This window comes from Scyliorhinus torazame, chromosome 3, assembly GCF_047496885.1.
Source record: "Scyliorhinus torazame isolate Kashiwa2021f chromosome 3, sScyTor2.1, whole genome shotgun sequence".
Classification (NCBI taxonomy): Eukaryota; Metazoa; Chordata; class Chondrichthyes; order Carcharhiniformes; family Scyliorhinidae; genus Scyliorhinus; species Scyliorhinus torazame.
The window spans coordinates 18,916,674-18,942,561 of record NC_092709.1 but is presented as its reverse complement, the minus strand read 5'-3'; the positions used below and the strand labels follow the sequence as shown (position 1 = coordinate 18,942,561).

The 25,888-nt window shown below is 55.9% G+C and overlaps 1 protein-coding gene across 1 annotated transcript in view; it reads right to left on the bottom strand.

Annotated features, from left to right (window-relative positions):
* LOC140408315 (probable E3 ubiquitin-protein ligase HERC4) overlaps nt 1–25,888 on the bottom strand; it is an 84,989-nt gene that overhangs the window by 40,828 nt on the left and 18,273 nt on the right. The window contains exons 9-14 of the mRNA XM_072495346.1: nt 22,540–22,640; nt 19,660–19,719; nt 17,262–17,367; nt 14,637–14,829; nt 13,956–14,113; nt 6,250–6,330 (exon numbers count right to left, since the gene is read on the bottom strand). Coding sequence (XP_072351447.1) covers nt 6,250–6,330; nt 13,956–14,113; nt 14,637–14,829; nt 17,262–17,367; nt 19,660–19,719; nt 22,540–22,640 — 699 coding nt within the window. The remainder of the gene's footprint in view (nt 1–6,249; nt 6,331–13,955; nt 14,114–14,636; nt 14,830–17,261; nt 17,368–19,659; nt 19,720–22,539; nt 22,641–25,888) is intronic.

The window sequence follows — 25,888 nt, the reverse complement described above, 5'->3', positions numbered from 1 at the left end:
GACCGCACACCATGACAACAGCCGACCACCCACACCCCCCACCCATCCACCCACCCAGCACCCTCACCCCCCTCCCCAACCCCACACACCCCACCCGCATGCACACCACACCCCCACCCCCAATTGCCGATCCACCGGCGGCACAACGGGCCGGGCTCACCCAGTTGCGGGTGGACGCGTGTCTATCGCAGGCCATGGAGAATGATGACAACCCGCCTCCGATGAGTTCCTGGCTCTACATCGTTGGACTATGTCTGACCCATGGCCACAGTACCACCATCCACCCGGACCATCCCTGCATGCGGCTGTGACACTGCAGCGCACGGTCCCGTCCTCTGCCCGGGGGATGTTGATGGCGGCCCAGGGGGAAGGGGGCAGACTCACCTGGGGCTGAGGTAAGACCACCCCTCACACACACACTTGCGCTCAACGTGCATGACACCCCCGCACACTTTGGACAGAGCACAAAGGCAGCTTCGGTAGGTGTAACATTGACTTTAATAACCAAAGGAGTTCATGCACGTGCCCTAGCCCCTAAAACTCATCTGTGCCCTGCACCCGTGCCAACTTACTCAGTGTCTAATTGTTTGGCCTTACGGGCCCTTTGACTACGTCTACGTGGTTCCCCAGACGGTACAGCAGAACTGGAGGTGGACTCCTGTGATTCCTGCCCTCTGACACCGGATCCCTTTGGCGGCCGTTTCCTGGGGCGTCCTGGCCTAGATGGGCCAGGCTGCGGCCCGGGCGACTGGGATGGCGAGCTGCCAGCCTGTCCTGCCCGTTGCCCACTCGATGCACCTGGGACGGAAGGGGGGGAGTCCGAGGTGTCGCGGTGTACCGGGACCTCCCCTACAGAGGGAGCCGGGACGGACCACACCACCTCCTCCTCCCTCGGGGTGCCCGATGGCCCCCAGGCCTCTACATGGGTGGGGGATGCGAACGGACTGGCCATCCGACGCGCCCCCGACATCTGGCGCTGCCAGTCCTGGAGGCCCGTGCTGGTATCGACAGGGGTCTGCAGGTTTGCAGCCATGGAGCCCAGGGGGTTGTCGAACCCTGTCTGCGACAGTGCGACGCCAGCTCGCACATGGCCACTGGCGCCGATGCCCTCAGCGATGGCCTGCTGAGACTGGGCCATGGCCTGCAGAGACTGGGCCATGGCCTGCAGAGACTGGGCTATGGCCTGCTGAGACTGGGCCATGGCCTGCTGAGACTGGGCCATGGCCTGCTGAGACTGGGCTATGGCGTTGAGCGCCTCTGCCATCTGGCGCTGGCACTGGCTCATGGCCTCCTGTGAGAGGGCAGCCATTTCCTGGGCCACAGACGCCGCCTGCACGGAAGGCCCCAGGCCTCGCAAACCGTTCCCCATGTCTGACACCGTCGCACCCATTGCCTCCACCGCGGACGCCACCCGTGCGGTGTCAGCCTGGGTGGCACGCATGACCGGGACCACTCCCAGCTCCTGGACGCGGGTGGACTCCTCCACCTGCGACCGCAGCCGCCGCAAGCCACCCGTCACCCTATTCGCTCATCTCCGTGTCGGTGGTTGCATCGGATCTATGTGTGGGTGTGGTAACTGCAGGAACCCGGGATCCATCTGGGCGGCAGATGTTCGCTTGGCCTGGGCTGCCCTCCGACCGACCGGTCCCTCTGCTGCTCCTACCTCCACCTGCTGTACCGGGACGGCTGTGTTGTGCGCACCAGTGAGTGTACCAGACGCCTCATCACTAAAGTGCCCAACCGTGGTGAGTGTTTCTGCGATGGTGGAGGGTGTTGGTGACAGCAGTGGCGTTGTGTCGTGCTCTTCGTCCCACTCTGAGTCCATGGCACTTTGGGGTGGGGGTTCGTCTCCACCCATCCACTCTGAGTCACTGTCCGGTATTTCGTCTTCCCGGGTAGGGGTGTCCTGGGTAGTGCTGTCCCGGGTAGTGCTGTCCCGGGTAGTGCTGTCCCGGGTAGTGGTGTCCCGGGTAGGGGTATCCTGGGTAGTGGTGACCCGGGTAGGGGTGTCCTGGATAGTGGTGTCCTGGGTAGTGGTGTCCTGGCTCGGATGTGACGGGGGCCTGTGGCTGCCCCCCTCATCGCTGGGTGGTCGCTCCCGCACGTGACGGGGGTGTCGTCTCCCTGTTGCTCCAGGTCTCTCCGTCTCCCGTGGTGTGCGAGGGGCATCCTGCGGGCGTCGCATGCTGGAGGGTCCGGGTCTCTCCGTCTCCCGTGGTCTCCGAGGGGCATCCTGCGGGCGTCGCATGCTGGAGGGTGCGGGTCTCTCCGTCTCCCGTGGTCTCCGAGGGGCATCCTGCGGGCGTCGCATGCTGGAGGGTGCGGGTCTCTCCGTCTCCTGTGGTCTCCGAGGGGCATCCTGCGGGCGGTCTGCATCTGCGGGGATGGGTGCCTGGACGTTTGGTCCTGCGATACACAATGAAGCATGCATGGTTAGACATCAGGCAGTGATCAGGTGATACGGGGGAGGGGGATATAGGGGAGGGGGGATATGGGGACGGGCTGTTGGTGGCTCACTTGCTCGTGGGGCCCCGACCTCTGCATCAGCAACCTCCCGGTCCTCAGGTCCGCCAGCCAGTTCCAGGGCCCTTTCCTCGTGTACGGTCAGTGGCCTCTCATCAGCGGGCCCTCCTCCAGTCCTCACATGCTCCCTATTGTTGTGTGCGCGCTTCTCCTGGGGGGGGGGGTGGCAGGGGTAAAAGGCAACAGTGTTAGGCAGGTATATGAATGCACGCCATCGGTTGCGCGTGCATTGCAGAGGTTAAGGTTAGGGCTGGATTCACTTGGGGATGTGGGGGATATGGGGGAGGGGGGGATATGGGGGAGGGGGGGATATGGGGGAGGGGGGATATGGGGGAAGGGGGGATATGGGGGAGGGGGGATATGGGGGAGGGGGGATATGGGGGAGGGGGATATGGGGGAGGGGGGATATGGGGGAGGGGGGATACGGGGGATATGGGGGAGGGGGGATATGGGGAGGGGGGATATGGGGGAGGGGGGAATATGGGGGATATGGGAGGGGGGATATGGGGGAGGGGGGAATATGGGGGATATGGGGGAGGGGGGATATGGGGGGGAATATGGGGGATATGGGGGAGGGGGGATATGGGGGAGGGGGGATATGGGGGAGGGGGGAATATGGGGGATATGGGGGAGGGGGGGATATGGGGGAGGGGGGGATATGGGGGAGGGGGGATATGGGGGATATGGGGGAGGGGGGGATATGGGGGAGGGGGGGATATGGGGGAGGGGGGATATGGGGGAGGGGGGATATGGGGGAGGGGGATATGGGGGATATGGGGGAGGGGCGATATGGGGGAGGGGGGGATATGGGGGAGGGGGGGATATGGGGGAGGGGGGATTTGGGGGAGGGGGGATATGGGGGAGGCTCACCCTGCCTGCTCTGACGAGGTCGTTCACCTTCTTGTGGCACTGGGTGCCTGTCCGTGGTGTTAGGGCCACAGCGGTGACGGCCTCTGCCACCTCCCTCCACAGACGCCGGCTGTGGCGTGGGGCAACTCTGCGGCCGTGCCCGGGATACAGGGCGTCCCTCCTCTGCTCCACCGCGTCCAGGAGCGCCTCCACATCGCGTGACTCGAACCTCGGGGCTGAGCGACGGCCAGCCATCAAGTCGGGTGTTGCGGTCGGCTGTTCCGGTCGGGTGGGGGGGAGCTGCGCGGCCTTATGAGCCGTCACGCCGTGCAGCGCGTATGACGCTGCACGGCGTGAACCACTGCGCAAGTGCGGATCCCGTTACGTCGCTGCTAGCCCATTTCGGGCCGCAGACTATCGGCCCATTTTTATGACGTGACGCAAGTGGGATTTGCGCCGTTTTTTGCGCCGATCGGCGGACTTTCCGCCGATAATGGAGAATTTCGCCCAGGGTTTATGTTTATTTAGAAAAACATAGTTTGATTAAAGATAGTCAGCATGGCTTTGTGAGGGGCAGGTCATACCTCACAAGCCTCATTGAATTCTTTGAGGATGTGACGAGACGCATTGATGAAGGTCGGGCGGTGGATGTGGTGTATATGGATTTCAGTCAGGCATTTGATAAGGTTCCTCATGGTAGGCTCATTCAGAAAGTTATGGGGCATGGGATACAGGGAAATTTGGCTGTCTGGATACAGAATTGGCTGGCCGACAGAAAACAGCGAGTGGTAGTGGATGGGAAGTATTCCGCCTGGAGGTCGGTGACCAGTGGTGTCCCGCAAGGATCTGTTCTGGGACCTCTGCTCTTTGTGGTTTTTATAAATGACTTGGATGAGGAAGTGGAAGGGTGGGTTAGTAAGTTTGCCGATGACACGAAGATTGGGGGAGTTGTAGATAGTGTTGAGGGTTGTTGCAGGTTACAACAGGACATTGACAGGATGCAGAGCTGGGCTGAGAAGTGGCAGATGGAGTTCAACCTTGATAAATGTGAAGTGATTCATTTTGGAATGTCAAATTTGAATGCTGAATACAGGGTTAAAGGCAGGATTCTTGGAAGTGTGGAGGAACAGAGGGATCTTGGGGTCCATGTACATAGATCCCTCAAAGTTGCCACCCAGGTTGATAGGGTTGTTAAGAAGGCATATGGTGTGTTGGATTTCATTAACAAGGGGATTGAGTTTAAGAGCCGCGAGGTTCTGCTGCAGCTTTATAAAACCCTAGTTAGACCACACTTGGAATATTGTGTCCAGTTCTGGTCGCCTCATTATAGGAAGGATGTGGATGCTTTGGAGAGGGTACAGAGGAGATTTACCAGGATGCTGCCTGGACTGGAGGGCATGTCTTATGAAGAAAGGTTAAGGGAGCTAGGGCTTTTCTCACTAGAGCGAAGGAGGCAGAGAGGTGACTTGATAGAGGTGTACAAGGTGATGAGGCATGGATAGAGTGGATAGCCAGAGACTTTTCCCCAGGGTGGAAATGGCTGTCACGAGGGGACATAATATTAAGGTGATTGGAGGAAGGTATAGGGGAGATGTCAGAGGTCGGTTCTTTACACAGAGTGGTGGGTGTGTGGAATGCACTGCCAGCAGAGGTAGTGGAGTCAGAGTCATTAGGGACATTTAAGCGACTCTTAGCCAAGCACATGGACAGCAGTAAATTGAAGGGGTGTAGGTTAGGTTGATCTTAGATTTGGATAAATGGTCGGCACAACATCGTGGGCTGAAGGGCCTGTACTGTGCTGTACTGTTCTATGTGGTCTCACCAATGTCCCGTATAACTGAAGTATCATCGCTCTATTTTTGTATTCAGTGCCCCTTGCAAAAAACAATAGTATTCTATCAGTTTTCTTCATCACTTTCTGTACCTGCATGTTTACCTTTTGTGATTCATACACTAGAACGACCTAGGCCCCACTACATCTCAGGGCTCTGCAATTTCTCACCATTTAGACGAAAGGTCTTAAGAATTGTCTAGCAGCCTCATGGCTACAGCTATCTCTCAAAATGTCTCTGCCTAGGAACCTCTCTCATCATAGGGTCATTCCATACTCCGATTGGTCACACAGACCATGTGACCCTTACTCTGCTGTGTTGCCCTTAAATAATAATATAATAATCACTTCTTGTCACAAGTAAGCTTCAATGAAGTTACTGTGAAAAACCCCTTGTTGCCACATTCCAGCGCCTGTACGGGGAGGCAGGTACGGGAATTGAACCCGCGCTGCTGGCCTTGTTCTGCATTACAAGCCAGCTGTTTAGCCCACTGTGCTAAACCAGCCCCTAAGGGACAATCACCACAATAACTCAATGCAACAGGTTGATAATCAGCTTGCAAAATCTTCTGGCGCTCATACACTATTCTCCAAAGGGAAACAAAAGTGTGTAAAGGGGCAATTTTGTGTTGAATTTCCCACTGTGAAATTCAACACATACATTTGTAATGGAAAGTGCCTATGCAAAGATGCCACACTGTAAATATACCTTCCCTCCAATGGTAGTACCAAAGGTTTATAGCCTGTACTTCAGGGAATACTTTCTACCTTTGTCAACTCTGCTTCTCAAATTGCCATATATGTTGCTTCCCGCCGCTTGTCAATGGGATTTCCCATTGAAGCCACCCCACGCCTCTGGGAAACAGCCGGAAAATTCCGGCCCTAGTCTATTTTCCAGCTTTTCCACCCATTTCCTTTTGACTTGCAGCAGAAGTGTACCAGAAGATGCATGGGGTTATCAGCCCCTCGATATGAATGCCCAGAAAAGCAGAGAGACTTGGTATCACTTTCAGCTCAGCCTTCTATATAAATATTTATCCACTTACCATTATACATTGTTTAAAAATTGTCATGACAGGAATGCAAAAGGTTCTCTCTAGGATCTTCATACATCTGCTTGAGTTTACCTGCCAGGATATAATTAAATATGAATTAACATTTTGGAATATAGTACAGGAATAATTTGAGACATAAGGGGCGTCATTCTCCGACCCCCCGCCGGGTCGGAGAATGGCCGTTGGCCGCCGTGAATCCCGCCCCCGCCCCCGCTGAAGTCTCCGAAGGGAGAAAAGTCGGCGGGGCGTTAATGGCGCCGCTGCCGCGGAGAATGTCACGGGTCTGCGCAAGGCAGCCGATTTTCGGCCTGCCGATATTCTCCCTTCCGGATGGGCCGAAGTCCCGTCGACGTGATGACCGTTCACGTCGACGTGAATCAAACCTCCTTTTCATCGGCGTGACCCGGTGCTCCAGGCTCACGCCGACCAGCGAGGAGGTGAGTGACGGCCTGGGGGGTTGGCTCTGGGCAGGAAATGGCGTGGGCGCAGACTGATTGCGTGAGGAGAGGTGTGTCTCGGCTTGTGTGTGTGTGCGGCGGGGGGGGGGGGGTGGTTAGAGTAGGCTGGGCTCCGGGGAGTGCCGGGAGGGGGTCCGTGCCGGGGTGGAGGTTGGGGGGGGGGGGTCCGTGCTGGGGTGGAGGTTGGGGAGGGGGTCCGTGCCGGGGTGGAGGTTGGGGGGGGGTCCGTGCTGGGGTGGAGGTTGGGGGTTGGGGAGGGGGTCCGTGCCGGGGTGGAGGTTGGGGGGGGGGTCCGTGCTGGGGTGGAGGTTGGGGAGGGGGTCCGTGCTGGGGTGGAGGTTGGGGGTTGGGGAGGGGGTCCGTGCCGGGGTGGAGGTTGGGGAGGGGGTCCGTGCCGGGGTGGAGGTTGGGGGGGGGGGGTCCGTGCTGGGGTGGAGGTTGGGGAGGGGGTCCGTGCCGGGGTGGAGGTTGGGGGGGGGTCCGTGCTGGGGTGGAGGTTGGGGAGGGGGTCCGTGCCGGGGTGGAGGTTGGGGGGGGGGGGTCCGTGCTGGGGTGGAGGTTGGGGAGGGGGTCCGTGCTGGGGTGGAGGTTGGGGGTTGGGGAGGGGGTCCGTGCCGGGGTGGAGGTTGGGGAGGGGGTCCGTGCCGGGGTGGAGGTTGGGGGGGGGGGGGTCCGTGCTGGGGTGGAGGTTGGGGAGGGGGTCCGTGCCGGGGTGGAGGTTGGGGAGGGGGTCCGTGACGGGGTGGAGGTTGGGGAGGGGGTCCGTGCCGGGGTGGGTGATGGGAGGGCAAATGAGTTGGTCCACCTGGCCAGGTGCCAGCCTCCAACAGTTGGACCCATGCGGTCCATGCCACCTGGCTGGGGGGAGGAGGGGATATGGGCAATGATGACATGTCGTCGTTCCCCTCCCCCCCACTATGCCTTCATGTTTTCAGACCATCCAGCGATGTTGGCCGCCGTGGTGGCAGCCGCTCATGTCTATGTTGCCCTGGATGAGGAGGAGGAGGAGGAGGAGGAGCGTGCCAGAGAGGCGGCGCAGGCTGCCGCAGAGGGGCAGGCGGCAGCCGCCCAGGCTGGAGGGACACCTGACCGACAGGACGAGGAGGGGGAGGAGGACGTCGTGGCCCCACGGCAACGGAGGCACCCGAGGGCGCCCCGTGTGTACCGGCCACGGCAGTCATACCAGGACCTCACGGACCGGGAATGCAGGAGGAGACTCCGGATGAGCCGGGAAACCGTGGCACACATCTGCCACCTGCTGGCACACCTGTCACCGCGTGGCACTGGCGGGGGACACCCTCTCCCCGTGTCCGTCAAGGTTACGGTGGCCCTGAACTTTTATGCAACGGGGTCATTCCAGGCACCGAGTGGGGACCTGTCCGGCATATCGCAGACATCGGTGCATCCGGGCAGTGACAGATGCCCTTTATGCCATGGCGCACCGCTACATCCGCTTCCCCGTGGACCGGGCCAGCCAAGATGCCCGGGCCGTGGGCTTCTCTGCCGTTGCCGGGTTCCCCATGGTCCAGGGCGCGATCGATGGGATGCACGTCGCCGTGCGGCCACCTGCAGAGAACAGGGCCGTGTTCACTAATAGGAAGGGGACCTATTCAATGAACGTACAGGTGGTCTGCGACCACCGCATGATGATCCTGCACGTCTGCGCCCGTCACCCAGGCAGTGTACACGACTCATTCGTGTTGTCGCGGTCATCCATCCCCGGCATGTACGAGGGACGCCATCCCCGGCTGAGGGGCTGGTTGCTGGGCGACAGGGGCTACCCATTGCGATCGTCGCTGATGACGCCTATATGGAGGCCACGCAATGAGGCGGAGAACCGCTACAATGATGCCCATGTAGCGACAAGGGGAGTGATCGAGAGGTGCTTTGGCGTGCTGAAGATGCGTTTCAGGTGCCTGGACCTCTCTGGGGGCGCCCTCCAGTATCGGTCAGACAGGGTCGGCCGCATCATTGTGGTGTGCTGCGTCCTGCACAACATAGCCCAGCAGAGGGGCGATGTGCCGCAGGCAGAGGAGGGCGGAGTGGAGGAGCAGCAGGAAGAGGCCCAGTCCTCCCCAGATGAGGGGGATGGGGGCAATGGTCAGGGCAGACGGGGTAGACACAGGCGGGTGGCTGTCCACCGTTACCGGCTGGTCCAGCGGGCACGGGACAGACTGATAGACGCCCGCTTCACTGACTAGATGGGCGTGGGAATCGGGTAGTATGGCCACAGACCGCACACCATGACAACAGCCGACCACCCACACCCCCCACCCATCCACCCACCCAGCACCCTCACCCCCCTCCCCAACCCCACACACCCCACCCGCATGCACACCACCCCCCCACCCCCAATTGCCGATCCACCGGCGGCACAACGGGCCGGGCTCACCCAGTTGCGGGTGGACGCGTGTCTATCGCAGGCCATGGAGGATGATGACAACCCGCCTCCGATGAGCTCCTGGTTCTACATCGTTGGACTATGTCTGACCCATGGCCACAGTACCACCATCCACCCGGACCATCCCTGCATGCGGCTGTGACACTGCAGCGCACGGTCCCGTCCTCTGCCCGGGGGATGTTGATGGCGGCCCAGGGGGAAGGGGGCAGACTCACCTGGGGCTGAGGTAAGACCACCCCTCACACACACACTTGCGCTCAACGTACATGACACCCCCGCACACTTTGGACAGAGCACAAAGGCAGCTTCGGTAGGTGTAACATTGACTTTAATAACCAAAGGAGTTCATGCACGTGCCCTAGCCCCTAAAACTCATCTGTGCCCTGCACCCGTGCCAACTTACTCAGTGTCTAATTGTTTGGCCTTACGGGCCCTTTGACTACGTCTACGTGGTTCCCCAGACGGTACAGCAGAACTGGAGGTGGACTCCTGTGATTCCTGCCCTCTGACACCGGATCCCTTTGGCGGCCGTTTCCTGAGGCGTCCTGGCCTAGATGGGCCAGGCTGCGGCCCGGGCGACTGGGATGGCGAGCTGCCAGCCTGTCCTGCCCGTTGCCCACTCGATGCACCTGGGACGGAAGGGGGGGAGTCCGAGGTGTCGCGGTGTACCGGGGCCTCCCCTACAGAGGGAGCCGGGACGGACCACACCACCTCCTCCTCCCTCGGGGTGCCCGATGGCCCCCAGGCCTCTACATGGGTGGGGGATGCGAACGGACTGGCCATCCGACGCGCCCCCGACATCTGGCGCTGCCAGTCCTGGAGGCCCGTGCTGGTATCGACAGGGGTCTGCAGGTTTGCAGCCATGGAGCCCAGGGGGTTGTCGAACCCTGTCTGCGACAGTGCGACGCCAGCTCGCACATGGCCACTGGCGCCGATGCCCTCAGCGATGGCCTGCTGAGACTGGGCCATGGCCTGCAGAGACTGGGCCATGGCCTGCAGAGACTGGGCTATGGCCTGCTGAGACTGGGCCATGGCCTGCTGAGACTGGGCCATGGCCTGCTGAGACTGGGCTATGGCGTTGAGCGCCTCTGCCATCTGGCGCTGGCACTGGCTCATGGCCTCCTGTGAGAGGGCAGCCATTTCCTGGGCCACAGACGCCGCCTGCACGGAAGGCCCCAGGCCTCGCAAACCGTTCCCCATGTCTGACACCGTCGCACCCATTGCCTCCACCGCGGACGCCACCCGTGCGGTGTCAGCCTGGGTGGCACGCATGACCGGGACCTCTCCCAGCTCCTGGACGCGGGTGGACTCCTCCACCTGCGACCGCAGCCGTCGCAAGCCACCCGTCACCCTATTCGCTCGTCTCCGTGTCGGTGGTTGCATCGGATCTATGTGTGGGTGTGGTAACTGCAGGAACCCGGGATCCATCTGGGCGGCAGATGTTCGCTTGGCCTGGGCTGCCCTCCGACCGCCCGGTCCCTCTGCTGCTCCTACCTCCACCTGCTGTACCGGGACGGCTGTGTTGTGCGCATCAGTGAGTGTATCAGACGCCTCATCACTAAAGTGCCCAACCGTGGTGAGTGTTTCTGCGATGGTGGAGGGTGTTGGTGACAGCAGTGGCGTTGTGTCGTGCTCTTCGTCCCACTCTGAGTCCATGGCACTTTGGAGTGGGGGTTCGTCTCCACCCATCCACTCTGAGTCACTGTCCGGTATTTCGTCTTCCCGGGTAGGGGTATCCTGGGTAGTGCTGTCCCGGGTAGTGCTGTCCCGGGTAGTGCTGTCCCGGGTAGGGGTGTCCTGGGTAGTGGTGTCCCGGGTAGGGGTGTCCTGGATAGTGGTGTCCTGGCTCGGATGTGACGGGGGCCTGTGGCTGCCCCCCTCATCGCTGGGTGGTCGCTCCCGCACGTGACGGGGGTGTCGTCTCCCTGTTGCTCCAGGTCTCTCCGTCTCCCGTGGTGTGCGAGGGGCATCCTGCGGGCGTCGCATGCTGGAGGGTGCGGGTCTCTCCGTCTCCTGTGGTCTCCGAGGGGCATCCTGCGGGCGTCGCATGCTGGAGGGTGCGGGTCTCTCCGTCTCCTGTGGTCTCCGAGGGGCATCCTGCGGGCGTCGCATGCTGGAGGGTGCGGGTCTCTCCGTCTCCCGTGGTCTCCGAGGGGCATCCTGCGGGCGTCGCATGCTGGAAGGTGCGGGTCTCTCCGTCTCCTGTGGTCTCCGAGGGGCATCCTGCGGGCGGTGTGCATCTGCGGGGATGGGTGCCTGGACGTTTGGTCCTGCGATACACAATGAAGCATGCATGGTTAGACATCAGGCAGTGATCAGGTGATACGGGGGAGGGGGATATAGGGGAGGGGGGATATGGGGACGGGCTGTTGGTGGCTCACTTGCTCGTGGGGCCCCGACCTCTGCATCAGCAACCTCCCGGTCCTCAGGTCCGCCAGCCAGTTCCAGGGCCCTTTCCTCGTGTACGGTCAGTGGCCTCTCATCAGCGGGCCCTCCTCCAGTCCTCACATGCTCCCTATTGTTGTGTGCGCGCTTCTCCTGGGGGGGGGGGGGGGGGGGTGGCAGGGGTAAAAGGCAACAGTGTTAGGCAGGTATATGAATGCACGCCATCGGTTGCGCGTGCATTGCAGAGGTTAAGGTTAGGGCTGGATTCACTTGGGGATATGGGGGATATGGGGAGGGGGGATATGGGGGAGGGGGGAATATGGGGGATATGGGGAGGGGGGATATGGGGGAGGGGGGATATGGGGGAGGGGGGATATGGGGGAGGGGGGATATGGGGGATATGGGGGAGGGGGGATATGGGGAGGGGGGATATGGGGGAGGGGGGATATGGGGGATATGGGGGAGGGGGGATATGGGGGATATGGGGGATATGGGGGAGGCTCACCCTGCCTGCTCTGACGAGGTCGTTCACCTTCTTGTGGCACTGGGTGCCTGTCCGTGGTGTTAGGGCCACAGCGGTGACGGCCTCTGCCACCTCCCTCCACAGACGCCGGCTGTGGCGTGGGGCAACTCTGCGGCCGTGCCCGGGATACAGGGCGTCCCTCCTCTGCTCCACCGCGTCCAGGAGCGCCTCCACATCGCGTGACTCGAACCTCGGGGCTGAGCGACGGCCAGCCATCAAGTCGGGTGTTGCGGTCGGGTGTTCCGGTCGGGTGGGGGGGAGCTGCGCGACCTTATGAACCACTGCGCAAGCGCGGATCCCGTTACGTCGCTGCTAGCCCATTTCGGGCCGCAGACTATCGGCCCATTTTTATGACGTGACGCAAGTGGGATTTGCGCCGTTTTTTGCGCCGATCGGCGGAGTTTCCGTCGATAACGGAGAATTTCGCCCAAGATGTGGTAAGTATGGTGTGACCCTGGGCCTATACTTTCAAAAATGTCTAAACTCTAGAGTTTTTCTTCTGTCATGTCTGCCCCTATAACAGACTAATCAATCAAGACAAATTTAATAGAATTTACAGTGCAGGAGACCATTCGGCCCATCGAGTCTGCACCAGCTCTTGGAAAGAGCACCCGACCCAAGGTCAACACCTCCACCATATTCCCATAACCTAGTAACCCCACCCAACACTAAGGGCAATTTTGGACACTAAGGGCAATTTATCATGGCCAATCCACCTAACCTGCACATCTTTGGACTGTGGGAGGAAACCGGAGCACCCGGAGGAAACCCACGCACACACGGGGAGGATGTGCAGACTCCGCACAGACAGTGACCCAAGCCGGAATCGAACCTGGGACCCTGGAGCTGTGAAGCAATTGTGCTATCCACAATGCTACCGTGCTGCCCGATATTTGTCATGATTAGTCACCAAGTCCATTGATTAGAAGAATGATAGAAGATGAGTTTGCAATCTTTGGACTTTTATGTCTCAATCAATTTCTATGTTACTGTCAATGCTCCCTTTGAAACTTTGTTGTTCTGCCTAAGCTTTCTCAGTACACGGTCCCGTTAAATTCATCTGCATGGCCATGGATGCAATGTATTTATAACAGAACCCCCCAAACCCCATCTGGTATACTCCAAGCTTGGTACTCATGCAGTTGAACAGTACCTTCCAACCCCACAATGCCTTCTGTCTAGAAGAACAAGGGCAGCAGACACATGGGAACACCATCACCTGGAAGTTCTCCTCCAGGACACTCAACATCATGACTTGGAAATATATCACCATTCCTTCTCTATCGCTGGGTCAAGATCCTGGAACTCTCTCCCTAACAGCACTGTGGGTGTACCTGCACCACATGGACTGTAGCGGTTGAAGAAAGCAGCTCACCGCCCTCATGGGCAATTAGAGGTGGTCAATAAATGCTGGCCTAGCCAGCGATGCCCACACCTCAGGGACAAATAATACAACAAAATAAACTTGCAAAATGTCAAAATTGGGAAACTGATAGGATTGGATCAAATATCCATTTCACACCCTGACTTCAATGCAGAGTACGCTCGGACTGGGCACAGAACGGTGCCCAACTGAACTCACCCTGTCCCTGTCGGGTGGGTTAGGTACATTGAGGCTGTGATATCCAACTAATGGTAAATGTTACATTACTCAACCCTGGCCCAATTGCATTTGAAATGTAACAACAGTTTTGTATTCATAACTCTCCTTCACATCCAGTAAAACATTGCCAGATGCTTCACAGAGAGGGAAATAAATATAAACAATAGTGCAAGGAGAGTGAAGAGAGGTGATTGGTTAATGTAGTAGGGTTCATGGTTCATTTGAAGATTGACCAAGAAGTAGCAAGGAGATGAGTTGCAGAGTGCGATCACAAGCCAATTAATGGTGGGACAAAGAGAAGAGAGACTCACTTAAACTTGCACTGACCTTATAAAGTGTTTGTAAAATTGTTAATGAATCATGTAGTTTGGAGTTGTCCTTCAAGGTGCCCTCCATAGTGAGTTGAAGAAGTTGCTTTGATATTTTTTGATACACGCCCACCAGGCGCGCGAAGGAATCATCAGGCATTGTACTCCACCAGCATTCTAGTCAAGAAAGAGCACAGAAATGTTCACGCCAAAAAAACACAGCCGATCAGATGGTAACACATCGAAAAATCAAACAGAATGATGAACTGGAAAGATAGAACAGTGGGTGCTGTGCAGAAATCAATGGTGTCTGTTCTTTGCCAATAATTTCCTCAGGAGTGCTCCTGAGAGACTATGGGTGGGATTTTCCAGTCCTGCCCATGGCCAGGATTTTCCAGTGAAAGTCAATGGACCTTTGGCTGACTCTCCAAATCTTCCGTTCCTGCCTGAGATGGCTCCGATCCCCTGCCCATGTTTACATGGTGTTTCCGCTGAAGTTCTGGTCCAAGACATTCGCACCTTACCGTGGTGCAGAATAGACACAAATGGAGCATTTCTATGGCGCCCTTAGGCATTTTTTGGAAACATATCACTCTTGTAAAAGAGGAAATGTGGAAACCAATTTGATTTCTGAACTATTTTCTTTTCATTGTGACAGTCAGTGTTCTCAATTATATTTTAATGTTAACAAAAATCTTACCAAGAATTTTGAAATAACTTTCTTCGAGTGAGAGAATGGCTTTGTTGAAAGAGTCTGTCAGCATTGCTGAGTCCCTGGAGTCTTCCAGCACAGCGATGAGTTCTGGGAGAATAATGTAAACCCGCAATGTTTCCACACAAGCCGGAGATCGAGGTAATGACGGGATCAGTTTATCTTCCACTGCATTCTTCACCTGTAAAACCGTGAATGTCAGCGGCAGGATTGTATCTCCTTTAAACTAACTAAAGTCCATTTTAAACACACGGTGCCATAAATCAAATCCAAAATTAGCTTGCCCCAAATTTCTTGACATCTACATTACAGGATTGTTAATTTTCACAGGTGACTTTCTGCAACAAGATATATAATTGTCCTGGTTGATAGCTGATTGCAATGCAGATGTTCACACATTCGTGGGTTCGTATTGTAGTTGACGGGAGCAAATTTTTAAAAAAATATATGTTTTAGGTTTTTAACAATTTATACAGAATATACAAAGTAATAATCAAAACAACAAACCATAACTGGCCAAAAACAACACCCTTACAAACCCCCCACACTAACAGCTAACAGTGACCAGATCCTTAAAATGCAATATAAACGGATGCCATCGCTGATAGAACCCATCAATCGCTTCCGTCACCATGAATTTGCCGTCTCGAGATGCAAGAACTCTGTTAAATCACCCACCCGTGCTACGGCACTGGGCGGTGCCACCCGTCTCCTCCTCAGCAAATTCCGCCGCCAAGCCAGCAATGAAGCAAAAGTCAAAGTGTCCGCATCACCCCGGTCTCAGTTCCGGCTTGTCTGACATGCCAAATATCACTACTAATGGGCAGGACTCCAAATCCACATTTGAAATTGCCAACATGGTGTTCAAAAAAGGTCCCACAAAACCCACCAATGTCGGACCGGAACATGTGCGTATGGTTTGCTGGCCCCCTCGAGCACCTCTCACACCTATCTCCAACCCCCTCAAAAACAACTCATTCTGGCCTTGGTGTGATGCACTCTAAACATCACCTTGAGTTGTATCAAACTCAGCCTCGCTCAGGATGATGTAGCATTCACCCTATGGAGAGACTCACTCCACACCTTCTCCACAATGTCCAAGGTTGGAGGGGTTCTGGAACGAGTTTGCCAATGTAATGTTGAAGATTTGGGAGCGGAGGTGGTGCCGAGGCCGTGGATAGCGATATTTGGGGGGCGCGATTCTCCGCTTCCGCGCCGGTTGGGAGAATCGCCTTGGTCGTCAGATTTTCCCGCGACGCCGGTCCGACGCCCTCCCGCGATTCTCCCAAGCGGCGAGAACGGCCCCATCGAGTTCCGCGCGACGCAGGCCGGAGAATCGCCCGAGATACCCAAAATGGCGATTCTCAGGCCCGGATGGGCCGAGCGGCCAGCCCAAAACGGCGGGTTCCCCCTGGCGCCGTCCACACCTGGTCGCTGCCAGCGGGAACAGCGCGGGAACGCTGGGGGGGTGGGCGGCCTGCGGGGGAGGGGGGTCCTGCACCGGGAGGGGCCTCAAATGGGGTGTCGCCCGCGATCGGTGCCCACCGATCATCAGGCCGTCCTCTCTGAAGGAGGACCGCCTTTCTTCCGCAGCCCCGCAAGATCCGCCTGTCATCTTCTTGCGGGCGGACTCGGAGATGACGGCAACCACGCATGCGCGGGTGACGGCAGTTATGCGGCGTGGCCGCATCATGTATGCGGCGCCGCCTTTACGTGGCGACAAGGCCTGGGGCGTGCAAATGACGCGGCCCCGCACCTAGCCCATTATCGGGCCCTGAATCGGTCGGGATAGGTGCCGTTTCACGCCGTCGTGAACCTCGACGGCGTTCACGGCGGCGTGGGCACTTCGGCGTGGGAGCGGAGAATCCCGTCCGGGGTGTCGGAGGATCCTGGAGCGCAGGTGGAGAGAAAGGCGGACGTGGTAGCCTTTGCCTCCCTGATAGCCCACAGGTGGATCTTGCTGTGCTGGTGGGACTTGGAGCCGCCGCACCTTTCATCACAATACTGTCACGTCAGATTAATTATGGTGAGGGAACCTTTTGGTAAACAGAATAGGGTGCCAGGGCTTGGAGTAAGGTCACATCAAGCAGATTTACACACTGCTGTCAGACATCAACCTATTTGAACTTTAAAGGGCTGAATCTTTGTCTTAGTGGCAACGTTCCTGCCTCTGAATCAAAAGGTTCAGGGTTCAAACCCCTCTCTAGACATTCCGAGTGAGTGCGTCTGAATCCTGGGTTGTTGTCCATCAGGATACTGAGGGTCAGTGGGCGATTCCCTCCCCTCGCTCAATGAATTGTGGGAACCTGGAAAAACCTCCTGTTGTGTCGGACTTTGCAATCTCATTGCTGGCACAAAAATGATTACCACAGCTTGCATTTACACAGTGCCCTGAGAGTAATAAAACGTCCCGAGGAGTTGCGCCGGTGTATTATTAAATATTACAGCGGATGATCAAATGCTTGGTCAAAGAGGTGGATTTAAAAGAGTTTATTAAAATAATATGGAGAAGTAAAGAATCAGATAGGTTTAGGGAGGGAATGAAGTAAGTCCCAATATTTTAAGGTCTGAGAACCTGTTATGTATTTGGGAGCGGTGAGTCAGTAACATTACCTGCCGTAACATTGAGGAGTTCTTTGCCAAGTCCTCGAAGCCCCGACATGCAGCGGACAGATTCAGGCCGGACACCTCTCTGTTTGTGTTGAAATGGCTATCTTTGCTGTTTTGAAAGATATCAGGAATGATTATTGATGCATCGTGGAAACCATCAGATATTGTTATGCTTTTATATTATCGCTGTTGATCGATTGAAGTAGCGATTCTTTGTGCTGACCCAATGCTATATAGTGGTCTCAAACACAATGTACTGGAGCTCAAACACTAAGGGGTAAATAGTGCGAATTGTTGTCGGCGGAGTGGATACTTTGACGGAGCGTTTAATAGTCCAATGAACTCGGGTGGGAATTTCTGGTATCCCGGCGGATGCGACTGGAAAATACCGCCCACTGTCTCATTGGGGTTAGTTTTCACCCTCACCGCCTGGACAAGTGGCCTGGTAAAGTGAATCAGCAAAACTCCCATCTTCATCTCGTTTTCATTCCATTGAAATGTATTCCAAGGAATGCTAAAAATTAGTCCTATATCCATCAGCATCATTCAAACTTGCTACTCTTTGTACAGATATTCCATCTGTGAAATGGGTTTTGGGTAACCACTCCCAACTCAATAACAACAACAATGTGAATTCATATGGCACCCCTACTGTGATAAAATGTGCCAAGGGGGCGTCACAGGAGCATCATCAGTTGGCAATTTGACACCAAGTCAAAGAAGGACACGGGGAGTCCACCCGGAGTAAATTAAAGAAATTTGATTTATTTACAATAACACTATATACACTTCCTGGGAGATCCCTAATGAGTCTCTTTATGGTCGACGCCTTACTGGCCGACCTTTTATACATTGCCGAATGGAGTTCCCCCACCTCTCAGCAGGGAGCTTGTACTCTGCGAGCACCACGGGGAAGATAAATTATTCCCAACCTGTTGGTCCCGTGCGGGATATTACGAAGACATTGGGCAGACTTTAATGGAAATGAAACAGAGTCCCATGTCAAGCACGTTTATCTGGGTGTTTCCCAGCGTTTGCAGCTGGGTGGCACCTGAGTGGCACTGCCCGGGTGCCAGGTGGTATCAGGGGTGCCAGGGTATCATCCTGCTCAGTTTCCGACCACCCCAGTGGTCCCCGATTGCCTTGGAGACCCTTCCCCCCACCCCTATGTGCTGGGACGTCTGGTCCACGTTTGTGGAGACCAGTGCTACCCGGCGCTCGCTCAGGGTCTCTGAGGTGCAGGGGCTATGATCCCGCACCTTAGGTTACTCTGGTGAGGACATATCCAAGTGTGCCGTACTGCACACTTTAATATGCAAATTTAGGCCCCGCCTATAGCCAGGTCACGACGTCTCGAGAGGTCGTGTTAGATCTCGCGAGGTGTAGCGAGCCGGGTAAATCTCACGAGACGTCCCGAGTCAGGCGCGGGCGGCGTGGTGGTTAGAACGTGTCCATTATAGCCAAATTCACTTAAGCTTAGCCAAAGAGGTAGGTTTTCCCCTGAAGGAGGAGAGACAGAGAGGATTGAGGAGGGAAATCTACAGCTGAGTGCCTGAACGGACGCACAGCTACAGCTTGGTGGGACAAAGGAGTCGGAGACAATGAAAAGGCCAGCGTTGTATTCTCTTTGAAAAAGGGGCAGCACGGCGGCGCAGGATCCGGGTTCGATCCCGGCTCTGGGGCACTGCCCGTGTGCAGTTTGCACATTCTCCTCTTGTCTGCGTGGGTCTCACCCCCACAACTCAAAAAAACGTTGTGCGGGGTTAGTGGGTTGGCCACGCTAAATTGCCCTTTCACTGGGGGGAAAAATAATTGGGCACTCTAAATTTAAAAAAAATATTTTTTCTTTCGAAACATTTATGCAGTCCAGCTGATTAAACTGGATTGTGGAAAACCATCGCAGCAAGGTTCCCTCAGGAGTGAGCCAAGTGCCCAGCTGCACTGCCCAAAATATTTAAGTAGCCCCGTACCCAGACCCTGAGAAGAGGGTTGGAGTAAAGCGGACAAGTGGTTCACGGGAAGAGTGTGATCAGAGGGAAGTCCGGTCCTTGAATTCCCAAATTCAACTTGACTTGTGGGGGATGAAGAGATGGGGGAGTAACTTTTTGATCGGCCAACATAATATGGAAAGGAAGATCTCAGATAGCTGCGTTACCCCCACTAAATCCACAGGTGGCATTTCTTTACAATCCTTTTCCTTTCCCGACCTTCATTTGTGGGTTGTAAATATCGCCTCATGTAAATTGAGTAAAATCGATAACAGAAAATAACATGAGGCATAAATAAAGTGACCCTGGTGTGAACCTGGTGAATACAGCAATAAGCTCAGGTATAATTATGTAACAAGTCTAATTACAATACGTTGGTGCTACTTGTTCCAGACAATATAACATAGGTTTACCTGACGTCCAGGAAACTTCCACACAGAGTTTGAGAAGAGGAAAATGCCTGCATGATTGCCCTGTAAATATAACGCATACAAATTTTATACACTTTTTTTTTGAAAATGTTAAATACTTCTAAAAAAAATGTATTTTATTACAAACATGTATCAAAGCAGGTTACAGCAAATAATACTATTTTAGAAACAATTCAAATTCTCAGTAACTATCCAGCTGGATCCTGTAATGGTCAAAAAGGCTTCTACACAACTGGAGTGAGCAGAAATAGTGAAGATAAATTCTGTACCAAGCTCATATTCCCGGCATCTTTAGCCTGGCCTGTGTGTGGCAGTTGCGCCAAATGAACTTGCAGAAATTCAGACAAGATATATTGAAAAATGTAGAATGGAATTTGCTCGTGGGTCATTGGAAATTGAAGGATAATTGAGTCATAGGGTTTTACAGAACAAAAAATAGGGCCTTCGGCCCATTGTGTGTGCACCAGCCACCAAGCACCTATCTATTCTAATCCCATTCTCTAGCACCTGGTTCGTAGATTTGTACTTTATGGTGTTTCAAGTGCTCATTTAAATACCTCTGGAATTTTGTGAGGAATTCCCACCTCTACCACCCTTTCTGGCAGCGAGTTCCAGATTCCCTCTGTGTGGAGTGTTTTTTCCTCAGATCCACTCTAAATCTCCTGCCCCTTACATATCAACATAGGAATTAGCAATAGGTCACTCAGCGCCTTGAACCTACTCCCTCATTCAGTAAGATGATGGCAGATCCGATTGTCGGCTTTCGTCAACCCCCGATAATCCCCAAGTTCCCTCTTCTTCATCAAATATCCATCTAGTTCTGACTTCAAAGACTCTGCATCCACTGTCTTTTGAGGGCGTTCCAAAGCCTACTACCCTCTGAGAGAAAATGATTCTCCTCATCGCTGTCCTAAGCATCTTTTTTAAAGCGTGATCCCTAGTTTCAGTCCCCCACACGAGGAAATATCCTCTCCACATCCACCCTGTCAAGACCCCTCAGGATCTTATCTGTTTCAATCACCTTGCCTCTTACTCTTCTAAACTCTAGTGGATACAAGCCTAGCCTGTCCAACCTTTCCTCATAAAACATCCTGCCCATTCCAAGTTTTGTGCAGGACACTAGTGTCCTGGACGTGGCACTGAACACAGGTACAATCTAGGTTATGAAAAATAGTAGTCCCACAATCCCCCCCGCCCATTCCGCTGATCGAGGTGTGGCGAAGGTACCACTGTCCTGATCCCCTGACTCAACCAGGGGCGGGATTCTCCGCGAAGCGGCAGGGCGCGCCACTCCGGCGCCGAGGAGTGGCGTGAACCACTTCGGCGTCGGGCCGGCCTGAAGGTGCGGAATCCTCCACACCTTCAGGGGCTAGGCCGGTGCCGGAGTGTTTGGCTGCCAACGGCCCCCGACCGGCGCGATTCCCGCCCCCGCAAAAACCCCGGCGCCGGAGAATTCGGCAGCCGGAGGTGGCGGGATTCACGCCGCCCCCCTCGCCCCCCGCCGATTCTCCGACCCGGCGGGGGGGGTCAGAGAATCCCGCCCCAGATTCTTTACAACTTGAAAGGCTAACTGCTCTAATGTCTGGAACACCCTGGGAAACTATCTGGTGGCACATAATTCCCCCAGAGGGCAGTGGATGCTGAGGTCAACAAATTCTTGGCATCAAAGGGATTTGTGGATTGGACAGGACAGTGGAGTTGTCACCAGATATCAGCCATGTTCTGATTGGATGGTGCAGCAGGCTTGAGGGGTGGGTTAATATTGCTCATGTTCCTAACATGTATGTGCCACCACAGGCTGGAGCTTAGATTCTCTGATTGATGTTATTACAATATCAGCAATAACCTAATTGAAATAAGTATGTTAATGCCAGTCTTAATACCAACAAGTAAAATCTTCCATACATTTTCCCAGAAGGGATTAATGAAACGTTCTCAAGGATTTGATCTGCGTATGGGATTTTTGGAGGCAAACTAGACTTTTCCGGGACGTAGTGGGTCAGATCTCGAACAGCGACAAGTCAGAGGAGAGGAGGGAGATAGAAAACCTCGTGGCGTGGTGTAACAACAATCTCTCCCTCAACAGCAGCAATACTAAGAAGCTGGTCATTGACTTCAGGAAGCAAAGTACTGTACACGCCCCTGTCTGCACCAACGGGGCCGAGGTGGAGATGGTTGACAGCTTCAAATTCCTAGGTGTGCACAGCACCAACAATCTGTCCTTGTCCACCCACGACCAAGAAAGCACAACAGCACCGATACTTCCTCAGGAAACTAAGGAAATTTGGCATATCCACATCGACTCTTACGAATTTTTACAGATGCACCATAGAAAGCATCCTATCTGGCTGCATCACAGCCTGGTATGGCAACAGCTCGGCCCAATACCGTGAGAAATTACAGAGGGTTGTGAACACAGCCCAGTCCAGCCCGCAAACCTGCCTCCCATCCATTGACTCTGTCTACGCCTCCCGCTGCCTTGGGAAAGGGCACAGCATAACCAAAGACCCCTCCCACTCGGGTTATTCTCTCTTCCAACCTCTTCCATTGGGCAGGAGATACAAAAGTCTGAGAACACGCACTAACAGATTCAAAAACAGCTTCTTCCCTGCTGTTACCAGACTCCTGAATGATCCTCTTATGGACTGAACTGATCTCTCCACACACCTTCTCCACTGAGTAGTACTACACTCATATATGCTTCACCTGATGTCTGTGTCTATGTATTTACATTGTGTATTTATCGTATGTCCTATGTTTTTTCATGCATGGAATGATCAGTCTGGACTGTAGGCAGTACGATCCTTTTCACTAAATCTCGGTTCACGTGACAATAAATCAAACCCAAATCTGACAACTTACATTCTTCTTTCTTTGCACAATTGTTTCTCCAGGAAATTGTCCAACATCATGATTCTATTCAAAATGATGGATGAAGATTGGTCAATAGTGGATGCCAAATCCTGGAGAGATAAAGCAAGCCAATAGCACTGAATATCTATCTGAATGCAAATAAAACCAATAGGAAAGATCAATTGTATTTCGTACAGGCAATGCACTCTTGATGTAGCTGGGAGAGCCAGATATTTCAGGATCATTCAGACTGTCTCTTGTAATAACAAAAGCAGAGTAGCAATTGCATGTGCAAGGTGGCTCAGTTAAGGATGATCCAAAAAGAGGGAAGAATTTGACGAAAACTTGGGCAGGGGAATGAAGCTTAGGAGGTTCCAGTTCCAGCACTATCAGGAAAACTCAGAGTTTCGAAATTGGTCAGGATTGTACATGTTCCCTGGGCAGAAAGAGCCAATTTTGAGGCGTAATATCACGCTTGGTCTCGGTGTTCTGGGCACTGACACCTTGGTAATGGGGGCCTTGCCAGTGGCTGTCCTAAAACAGGGAGAATTAAGAATGGATCTTAAAAAGGAAATGGAAGAATACTTGGAGACAGAATTTAGAGCATATGGAGAATAGGGAGAGCAATGGAGCGAGGTAGAAAGCGTTATAGGTCTGAAAACAACATGAGGTCAAATGGCTTTCTTTTGAGCTTTGAGATTCTGTAATTCTGCAGTTAATGCTGCCAGTATGAATGATTTACATTTAAGACTGATTTTATTCAAAGGCCATGTGATGACACATTTTGTTGGAAATACAAAATGTGTCCGGTACAGGCTTGGAGGGCCGAAGGGCCTGGGCGGTATCCTCCCCCCACCCACGCCGGGTGGGAGAATCGCCGGGGCACCGCGCGAGTCGCGCCACGCCGCCCCGACATCCGGTGGGGTCTGGCCCGCGATCGGGGCCCACTGATCGGCGGGCCGGCCTCTCCCCCCCCCCCCCCCCGGGCCTACCTCCTTCCGCGGCCGGCCCCATGTTGGTGAGGGGCCGGCGTGCGTAAGAAGTTCCCCGCGCATGCGCAGGATGTGGGGGCCAGAATAGGTCGTGTCCGGGCCCTGTTCGTGCCGTCGTGAAACGCGACGGCGTTCCCGATGGTGCGGGCACTTAGTCCCGGGAGCGGAGAATCCCGCCCCCTGTTCCTGTGCTGTATTGTTCTTTGTTCTACAGTACACAAATCCACAGGGTAGAGGAACACAGATCCAATTCCTTCAAATCCGCTGTCATCCTGATTAGGAAGAGTTACAATTGGAAGGAGGATCCCGACAATATTGGCACAGGAACCTCCTATCGACTCCCTCAGGGATTGTGCTGCAAGGGACAAGCAAAGATCTTCCCACTTGGTTGCAGAAAGTACACTGTCAACCAAAACTCACGGGAAATGATCATTATTTGTACGGATACCGGCATGGAATCACAGGCCTGGCTTTTCCGGCCATTCCCACTGGTGGACTCCTCAGGTTCTGCCAAAGATGATTCCTCGCAGAAGGGGTAGAGCTGCGTGAGGGGGCTGTATGAGGGGGTGGGGCTGTGAGAGGGGTGGGGCTGTGTGAGGGGGTGGGGCTGTGTGAGGGGGCAGGGCTGTTTGAGTGGGTGGGGCTCAGTAAGGGGGCGGAGCTGTATGAGGGGGCAGGGCTGTTTGAGTGGGTGGGGCTCAGTAAGGGGGCGGAGCTGTATGAGGGGGCAAGGCTGTGCGAGGCGGCAGAGCTGTGTGAGGGGACGGGGCTGTGCGAGGGGTGGGGCTGTGTGAGGGGATGGGGTTGTGTGAGGGGACGGGGTTGTGTGAGGGGGCGGGGCTGCGTGAGGGGGTGGGTCTGAGTAAGGGGGCAGGGCTGCGTGAGGGGACGGGGTTGTGTGAGGGGGTGGGGTTGTGTGAGGGGGCGGGGCTGTGTGAGTGGGCGGGGCTGTGTGAGGGGGCGGGGCTGTGTGAGGGGGCGGGGCAATGTGAGAGGGTGGGGCTGTGTGAGGGGATGGGGTTGTGTGAGGGGACAGGGTTGTGTGAGGGGGCGGGGCTGTGTGAGGGGGCAGGGCAATGTGAGAGGGTGGGGCTGTGTGAGGGGACGGGGCTGTGTGAGGGGACGGGGTTGTGTGAGGGGGTGGGGCTGTGTGAGGGGACGGGGTTGTGTGAGGGGGTGGGGCTGTGTGAGGGGATGGGGTTGTGTGAGGGGACGGGGCAGTGTGAGGGGGTGGGGCTGTGTGAGGGGACGGGGTTGTGTGAGGGGACGGGGCAGTGTGAGGGGGTGGGTCTGAGTAAGGGGGCAGGGCTGCGTGAGGGGGCAGGGCTGTGTGAGTGGGTGGGACTGTGTCAGGGGGCGGGGCTGTGTGAGGGGACCGGGTTGTGTGAGGGGGCGGGGCTGTGTGAGGGGGCGGGCCTGTGTGAGTGGACGGGGTTGTGTGAGGGGGCGGGGCATTGTGAGGGGTGGGGCTTTGTGAGGGGGTGGGGCTGTGGTGAGGGGACAGGGCAGTGTGAGGGGCGGGACAGTGTGAGGGGGCAGGACAGTGTGAGGGGGCAAGGCTGTGTGAGGGGACAGGGCAGTGTGAGGGGCGGGACAGTGTGAGTGGGCGAGGCTGTGTGAGGGGGCAGGGCAGTGAGAGTGCGCGGGGCTGAGTAAGGGGGCAGAGCTGTGTGAGGGGGCAGGGCTGTGTGAGGGGGCAGGGCTGTGTGAGGGGGCAGGGCTGTGTGAGGGGGCGGGTCTGTGTGAGGGGGCGGGTCTGTGTGAGGGGGCAGGGCTGTGTGAGGGGGCGGGGCTGTGTGAGGGACAGGGCTGTGTGAGGGGGCGGGGCTTTGTGAGGAGGCAGGGCTGTGTGAGGGGGCGGGGTTGTGTGAGTGGGCGGGGCTGTGTGAGGGGGTGGGGCTGTGTGAGGGGGCAGGGCTGTGTGAGAGGGTGGGGCTGTGTGAGTGGGCGGGGCTCTGTAAGGGGGCTGGGCTGTGTGAGGTGACATGGCTGTGTGAGGGGGCGGGGCTGAGTAAGGGGGCGGGGCTGTGTGAGGGGTGGGATAGTGTGAGGGCCGGGACACTGTGAGGGACAGTGCAGTGCGTGTGGGTGGGGCTAGTACGGGGGCATGGCTGTGAGGGGGCAGGGTTGTGAGGGGCTGGGCTATGTGAGTGGGTGGGGCTGTGTGAAGGGGCGGGGCTGTGTGAGAAGGGGCATGTCTGTGTGAGGTGGGCTGGGTGAGGAGGCAGGGCTGTGTGAGGGAGCGGGGCTGTGTGAGGGAGCGGTACTGTGTGAGGGGCAGGGCTGGGTGAGGTGGGCTGGGTGAGGGGGCGGGGCTGTGTGAGTGGTAGGGCTGGGTGAGGGGGCATGGCTGTGAGAGGGGGCGG